This window comes from Oncorhynchus clarkii, chromosome 17 (assembly GCF_045791955.1).
Source record: "Oncorhynchus clarkii lewisi isolate Uvic-CL-2024 chromosome 17, UVic_Ocla_1.0, whole genome shotgun sequence".
In the NCBI taxonomy this organism is placed as follows: domain Eukaryota; kingdom Metazoa; phylum Chordata; class Actinopteri; order Salmoniformes; family Salmonidae; genus Oncorhynchus; species Oncorhynchus clarkii.
In genome coordinates, this window is record NC_092163.1 from 16,909,653 (window position 1) to 16,918,628 (window position 8,976).

The 8,976-nt window shown below is 43.5% G+C and overlaps 1 protein-coding gene across 2 annotated transcripts in view; it reads right to left on the minus strand.

Annotated features, from left to right (window-relative positions):
• Window positions 1-440: 440 nt before the first annotated feature.
• Window positions 441-8,976, minus strand: part of LOC139370361 (rhomboid-related protein 3-like) — a 53,185-nt gene continuing 44,649 nt past the window's right edge. The window contains exons 7-9 of one of the 2 annotated variants that reach the window (XM_071109797.1): window positions 3,837-3,937; window positions 2,981-3,041; window positions 441-2,440 (exon numbers count right to left, since the gene is read on the minus strand). In XM_071109797.1, the coding sequence (XP_070965898.1) occupies window positions 2,169-2,440; window positions 2,981-3,041; window positions 3,837-3,937 (434 nt within the window). In that variant the 3' untranslated portion in view covers window positions 441-2,168. The remainder of the gene's footprint in view (window positions 2,441-2,980; window positions 3,042-3,836; window positions 3,938-8,976) is intronic. The other variant, XM_071109798.1, reaches the window with a different exon arrangement.

Here is an 8,976-nt window from a genome sequence, read left to right on the forward strand (position 1 = left end):
CTAAAACAGCTTTGGTCCGAGGAGGTCTCTTTGCACTACAGGGGGTCGGGTGATCCCTGACCACAGAGAAAGACTGCTGTGTGTGTCTGGACACTATGATGTTTGGAGCGAGGACACAATTGGGTTTGTTTAGATATCTTCACAACACTGAGGCCTTTTCTCTATTGGTCCCTTGTTGTCTCCATGGTTTGCCTATGTGAAAGAGGCCTTAGTCTACTCTAGACAATCCGTTTGCTGAACAGTCATCGCAGTTAAAATGTGTTGCTAAAAAACTGTCTGGCTGGGGTAGTTGTGCAATAGGGTTATTGTATGTGTGTGTGTGTTTGTGTGCGGGAGGGGAGGGGGGGGGGGGCAGTAAAACAAAAGGCATTGAATGAAAATGGTCTTTCAAAACACTTGTGCAGGTTGAATCATAAATAACACCAAGAGGTCAGAATACGTTTCATTATAAAAACAGTTTAATGTATTCCAGTACAGTATTTACATATCAAATCTACAAAATATGCACATGTTAAAATATTGTCAGTTACCACTATGTTCCGTATCATAGACCTTATTATATACAATCAACAAATGTTAAATAGACAGGATATTTTACACATCACAATGTAGACCAATTCAAGAATCAACAACCAGCTATTGTATGTTAACATATTAATTTGTTAATACTTACAGTCTTATTATTTATTTTGTGTGAAGCGGCATAACGTGAGGTTAAGTTAAAGTACACTCTTGAGCTAGACTGGGTGCCAGTCTGTTCCTGGTGCCATGTCAACTCCATGTCACTCATTGTCATGCCAAACAGCTGTGGCTTGACAATGACAGCAATGGAGTTGGTAAGAGCACAAACAGATCTGGGACCAGGCTAATTCGAGCCTTGGCTGGTTGAGATGCGACATGTTCTCCTGATGAAGCAAACACAGCATCCAATACAACATGGCTTAGCTTTCTCCTTAATAAGGGCATTGACAGTACAGTACTAACTGAAGGCTAACTCTGGAGGGACGGACCTATTTACATGTAGCACCATTTCCACAGTCTGTAACAGAGTTAAAGATTGAATACCTATCAATAAGTCTGTGCCAGAGGGAGAATGCTGACATTCAACTCAACCAGTACTCATCCCAAAAGGCAACATATTCTCCTATTATTAAAACAGCACATGTTCTCTGTAGTGCTCTGTATTTTGTATGCTATTGGTTAAGGGATGGTTTTGGCAACGGTCAGGAACACAGAGGGTTTGAACCGCACTTCTATCTTTGTTTCAACTTCCATTTCCATTTGCACATGACAAAATAATGTAAATCAGTGTAACCCGGATGATACTGTCCTCTTTTCCAATACTGTCCACTCCCCCAAAACTGTCCACTCCTCCAGTACTGTGCATGCCATACTGTATAGGTGAGAACTCTCTCTCTCTCTCTCACACACACACACACACACACACACACACACACACACACACACACACACACACACACACACACACACACACACTGCTTTGAGGTGACAAGTGTGCTTGACACAGTTAGAGCAAGACACACCAAAGGCAACAACAAAAACGTAAGCCAATTCACCCTGAAAATATCTAGCTTGAGTTCCCATCTCATTCTGCTTTAGCCATTTGTCTTGCCAGACATATTGTGAAAGGCAACAATGTACACGTAGCATCGTTGAATGTATAAACAGTCAGGTAACCAGACAAAAATCAGGAAGTTGGAACAAACCCATGTCACATCAGATGTACTCAGTACAGTGTAACATGTCAACAGTGGAACATTTCATAGCTTCATTTCAGATAACAGTACTATAGTATGACAGGTTGAAGACATGGGTATCATCACAATCTCCAACCCTATGAAATTGTCCTTTATTGAAGCTAACTGTCATATTAACCTCTTTCTTACAGTTACAGGCACCATTGGGTTTAAGAGGAGATGCCGCAATACTCTGTTCCATACAGTACTTTAGAATGAAGATACAAATTCTGAAGTCTTGGACCTAGATTGTTATGTTCCATCGGATCTGAGGTACGCAGTTGGCCCTCTCAGTTTTCTCTGAAAAGCCCAACTGACTTAGCATGCAGCCCTGCACTATTGTGACCAGACTTGTTCGGAGGCCTGTGGGGCTGGGGGCGAGGGTGCAGCTCATGTAGCCACCTCTGGAGCTCAAAGCGTGGGGGGGAGCCGGACGTCCAGCAGGCTGTAGGCGAAGACGTTCCAGAAGACAGCACAGAGGACAAAGAGTAAGTAGACAGAGAAGAAGATCCAGAATAGAGACTGCTCTTGGAGACGCTGCTCGTAGTTCTGGAGGACTACAACCCCCAGGGTGAGCCCCACCATCACACCCCCCAGGTGGGCCACAAAGCTGGGGTTGGGGCAGGGCGGGAAGGCCGGCGGGTAGAACCGCAGCCACACGGCACGGCCAAACTCCACACTCACTGACGGGGGGGGAGAGAGAAGGGTTACCATAATGCTGGTAATTGTCCTGTTTCCATAGTGAACAAGGGATATTGTTATTTATTTTTTATTTTTTTTATTGTAAATACTGCTATGTTTATCTCTTACAAATCTTGGTAACTTGCCAAATTGTAAGTGTAAAATAGTGAAAGAAAGTGAAAAATAAGAAGTTGGTTATGTACTATAAAGGTTAAGACCACAACAAACCCGTCCTCGTTGCTCACATTAATCTTACCAGTAAGGTATGTTCTTTCTAAACGTCTATTGCTAGCCACAGGGCCCTTCCTGTCTCCTAACCTACATCCACCACGGTACGAACTAGGTCAAGAGCAAGTTTGTTGTAACAGTACGCAAGACCGGAGTTCCCTCTAGCGACTTTGTTTTTTAATGATCCAAATGAACAGCGTGTTGGTTTTGGTTACCTGCAGGCTGTGGCTAGTCACACAGTGGTGTAGGGACTGACTGGGGTATCTCAGATAGGATTTGAATATAGAGAAACTTCAGAGTTTAGACAGACTTACTGCAGACCAGAGCCATGGCCATCCGGAACAGCTTAAACTGACATTTCATACCCGACCAGTTCTGGGGAGAGAGGAGCAGAGTGAGTTGATGAGAAAAGGAGTGAGTGAGAGAGAGAGAGAGAGAGAGAGAGAGAGAGAGAGAGTGAGTGAGTGAGTGAGTGAGTGAGTGAGTGAGTGAGTGAGTGAGTGAGTGAGAGAGAGAGAGAGAGAGAGAGAGACTTACAGAACTGTCAACATTCAGAGTGACACATAGATTACAACAATAACATATCTTTCACCTTCCATGATAGCTTTCAGAGCCAACAAAGACATCATGTGATGACCCTTGACCTTCTCCCTTTTCTTGGTGTTGTAGGAAATTTGTCTGAGAGGAGGAAGAACCACCGAGGATTGTAAAGGGCCCACTGGTGTAAATATTTGATGACAGGGACTATCTAATTATATAGACAGCAGTATGGCCTTATGGCCCCTACTTATAAGGTTATAACCTTGTAGGGTAGTATGCATGGATTGAACCAATCAGAGCACAGCTAAGGTCAAAGGTGAATTTACTTGCAGCCTCAGAATGGGAGAAAATCAAGTTATATGACAATTATCTAATTACACTCTAACACTATGCTGTGCACACACACTCACGTGCAACACACACACACACTTTCAACACTAGATAGTCGACACACCCTTCCACTCTTTGTAAATGGGAAAGCTGAAAGGCAGGAATGAATGGAATCCATAGACTGGGCCCTAGAATGCCCTGCTTTGATGCCACAAGATGAATGTCTGAGCATGATAGTAATCTCATGACAAGAGGGCTGCTCTGACACGCACGCACGCACAAACATACACACATCCTTACCATGACGACATTGGCCAGGTGTGCTGAGACCAGGGCATAGACTCCTCCTGACGACCCCACCACCGGAGCAGTCATATCAGTGACAGAGACGGCCAGGGAGCCTGCCAGGGTCAGAGGTCAGAGGTTAGAATCAATCAAATAATCAACCACCTTCATATTCACTGTATCAATAGGCAAATTCATATTGAATATGTCAATTCATATCCATCGCTGTAATGTATCTCAGAGCAGCTTGAATAATGATAATTGATTAAATGGGCAGCTTCAAATAAATAACATTCACAGGTAGAAACAATAGATACTGTATATGAACGCAGTCACTCCTGATGTTTTATGTCGCTGTATTGAAGCAAAAACAGAGGCTTACCCAGTGAAAATTGGTGTAATACAACCAGAGCGACAGACACAACCAGAGCGACAGACACAACCAGAGCGACAGACACAACCAGTGCAACAGACACAACCAGAGCGACAGACACAACCAGAGCGACAGACACAACAAGAGCGACAGACACAACCAAAACGACATACACAACCAGAGCGACATACACAACCAGAGCGACAGACACAACCAGAGCGACAGACACAACCAGAACGACATACACAACCAGAGCGACAGACACAACCAGAGCGACAGACACAACCAGAGCGACAGACACAACCAGAGCGACATGCACAACCAGAGCGACAGACACAACCAGAGCGACAGACACAACCAGAGCGACAGACACAACCAGAACGACATACACAACCAGAGCGACAGACACAACCAGAGCGACAGACACAACCAGAGCGACATACACAACCAGAGCGACATACACAACCAGAGCGACAGACACAACCAGAGCGACAGACACAACCAGAGCAATAGAGAACTGCTTGCTGAGGGGGAGTATTGAATTACGCATAGAGAGAGAGAGTTCCTAGTGTTCCCTAGGAAGGTGTGTGGACAAATGAGTTCTGACACACTCTATATGCAGGCATGTGTGCGCAGACACAAGTGTACACGCACGCCTGCCCCCCTACCAATACACACTATACCCCAGGGGTGTATTCTCCCCACTCCTTAGCTCTGCGTCCATTGGCTGGCTTGCTTGAATTATGGATGCTAACTACATGAGACGCACCTGCCTACGCAGCACTGGGGAACATGTGGGGTGATGAATGAATCTCAACTGTGTGTGTGTGTGTGTGTGTGTGTGTGCGTGTGTGTAGGTATGGCTGCTGTCATGAAGAGTCTGCTCTATGGGAGCTTCACAATAGTAGCCCTATCCTGCAGTCAAGTGACCTAGTGGCCTCACGGGTGGAATGTTATTCATATTTTTCACAATTAATCAACATTATTTAAAAAATCCAGCCGAAAATCCGGTCTTTCTATTTCAAACGGTTTTGTTATATTTCAGTCTTCTGTGGCGTATATAAAGTGTACTATTGGGATGCAAACTCAAAATGTAATAAAATCAATTCTATATCTGACATGGTACAGGTGTCCTCTTTTTGTAAGCCCATAACCATGTGTGCGAGGTGTAAACTTTTGTTTCAAAGTAGATTTGTTTAAGGCTACCAAGAATCACTCTGCGTGACTCTGATTCAGCCCACTGCAGTAAAAGGTTAAATCACCATTCGATAATAAGTCCTCACAATCAGGCTGCTATTTCTGGAAGGAAAACAGCCAGGGGTGAGCCCAGCCACACACACACATGCAGTGGTGGAAAAAGTACCACATTTTCATACTTGAGTAAAAGTAAAAGTCATCAAGTAAAATTCTACTTGAGTAAAAGTCTAAAAGTATTTGGTTTTAAATATACTTTAAGTATCAAAAGTAAATGTAATTGTTCAAATATACTTAAGTAAAAGTATAAATCATTTCACATTCCTTATACTAAGCTAACTAGACGGCACCATTTTCTTGTTTTTGTCATTTATGGATAGCCAGGAACACACTCCAACACTCAGCCATCATTTCCAAATGAAGCATGTGTGAATCCGCCAGATCAGAAACAGTAGGGATGACCAGAGACGTTCTCTTGATAAGTGTGAGAACTGGACCATTTTCCTGTCCTGCTAAGCATTCAAAATGTGACTGTTGGATGTCAGATAAAATGTATGGAGTAAAAAGTATATTATAAAAATATAAATAGTTGAGTACAAATATGCCCCCAAAACAACTTAAGTAGTACTTTAAAGTATTTTTTATTAAGTATGTAAAGTACTTAATAAAAATACTTTAATAAAGTACTACTTAAGTTGTATATGTGAGGTCATACAAATACACATGCATGTACATATGTACACACACACGCACACACACACACACACACACACACACACACACACACACACACACACACACGAGGCCCCATTCCCATATTGACAACGGTTTCTTTCCGTCAGGGATTTGAGGGAGATGAAGGACAAATCGGATCTACCTTTTTTAGTGTAACATTAATATTCCTTTAAGGAGGACAGTGAGGAAGTACTGTCTGTCAGACTAAAAGAGAGAGCATCGAGACACTGAAGACACACACACACACTGAGACCAAGCAGCCACTACATCATCACTTAGAAGTTTAACAGTACATCACATCATCAATTAACTAGAAAAGTATGAATGTACTGTATTATCTGAAATACCTGAACTAGCTGTAGTAGTTAGTGCTCTTCCTGAAGTAGAGATCAAAGCAGAGGAGGTGTGTGTGTAATTAAAATGTATTTAAGCATCAATCACTGAATGGAGATCTAAGCTGATGATTACATGTTTCCTGAGACACACACACGCACACAGTAACACACACAGAGATAGCGAGAAAGAGAGAAATACACACACACACACACACACACACACACACACACACACACACACACACACACACACACACACACACACACGAGAGAGAGACACACACACACCTGTTAGACAACACACACCACCCTGGTTCCTCTGCTCAAGGTGTGTGTGTGTAGACAGATGGGAAGACCATTATTACCACAATTATCTCTGTTAATATAATTGTTTTACCACTGTAACAACCCCCACACCCACTAAAGGACTTCCTTCCCTTTGTCGTCTCTCTGGAGGCCCTCTGGGTCTGTTGTTGGGTGAGAAACTGACGTGTCATCTATCTTGTTTGTTGGTTAAACTTCCAAACTAGGACATAGTGATGAATCTCGCTGCCAATGAGGGAATACTACGTTTGGCCACATTATCTACACAGCATCAGTGCTACTCATCATCAGAGAGAGGTAGAGTGGATACAGGAAATACGAGGACAAAAAATATTTTAGGCTTAGGGGTTAGGTTTCGGGTTGCAAATAGGGTATGGTAGGAATTAGGGTAAGGGTTAGGAGTTAGGGTTAGGGGTTAAGGAAAATAGGATTTTGAATGGAAATCAATTTTAGGTCCCAACAAGTATAGTAAAACATATGATGTGTGTTTTTGTTGTTTGTGCCTGCGTTCGATCATGAGTCTCTCTAAGTGACTATTTGATGTCCCCCCCCCCCCCCTCTTTTACGCTGCTGCTGCTCTCTGTTTATTAACCATGCATAGTCGCTTTAATAACTTTATCTACATGTACATATTACCTCAATTACCTCGACTAACCGGTGCCTCCACATATTGACTCTGTACAGGTACCCCCTGTATATGGCCTCACTAGTGTTATTTTATTGCTGCTCTTTAATTATTTGTTACTTTTATTTTTTTATTTTTTTTAAGGTATTTTCTTAAAACTGCATTGTTGGTTAGGGGCTTGTAAGTAAGCATTTCCATGTAAGGTCTACACCTGATGTATTCGGCGCATGTGACAAATAAAATGTGATTTGATTTGTATTACAGCCTTAAAAGCCCATATTGAGTATTGACATCTCGCTGGACACCTGAGCCCCTATTGACCTCTGACCCTGTTGGTACAGCTAAGCACTTCTCTCCACCATAACAACATTATCCCAGACAAAACAACACAGAAGACAACCTCCCTCTACACACACACACACACACACACTTCCAGTGGGTCGATATCTAATTAACCAGCAGGTTCCCGTGGGGACAGTGGTCCTCTCAGTACCACCACCGTGTGTGTGTGTGTAGGGGGTTTTAGCTACAGGCCACCACAGCTGGGGCAAAAGGCTTCTGTGTACACACCCATCTTCATACACAACCAGATATAAAACCTCATACATATATACAATATTTATCTCCACCAACACACACGCCGTAAAATAAACACACACACAAACTTTACACACACACATGGAATAGGGCTCCCTAGTGGCGCAGCGGTCTAAGGCACTGCATCTCAGTGCTAGAGGTGTCAATGCAGACCCTGGTTCAATCCCGGGCTGTATCACAACCGGCCGTGATCGGGTTAGGCCGTCATTGTAAATAAGAATTGTTTCGTAATTAACTTGCCTAGTTAAATAAAGGTACAAAATTACACTATCTGCTGGCAATCCTCTGCCCTTCTACAGTTTTTCCCACCCACAGGGTGTTATATCCTTGCTAAATATCCCCAAACATCAACCATTTTCATCCAAATATTTCCACTCTGAATGTTTCCTGAGCATTTAGTTTCCAGAGGGCAGCAGGCAGAAATCCCTGATAATGTTTGTTTGGCTCCAGAGGTAGTTTAAACTAAAGCTGGATTATCGCTCCACTCCTCATGTACACTGCATGATAAGCAGGCAGTGTAGAACATACCCCATGGTCACATGGTAATCTAGTGAGCACTGAGCCATACTGAGCCAAGCCGCACTGGGCCAGGGGGGAGAGGGGCAGAGGGAGAGAGGGGAGCCCTGGGCGCTCAAATGACATTAGCAACTAATGTCACTAGGGAGCTAGCGATGACATTTGCCTTGAAAGCCTCTTCCTCTCTCTGATGCATAACATCCCAGTAGGCTTGGTCCTCATCCTCTCTCTGATGCATAACATCTCAGTAGGCTTGGTCCTCTTCCTCTCTCTGATGCATAACATCCCAGGAGGCTTGGTCCTCTTCCTCTCTCTGATGCATAACATCCCAGTAGGCTTGGTCCTCTTCCTCTTTCTGATGCATAACATCCCAGTAGGCTTGGTCCTCTTCCTCTCTCTGATGCATAACATCCCAGGAGGCTTGGTCCTCTTCCTCTCTCTGATGCATAACATCCC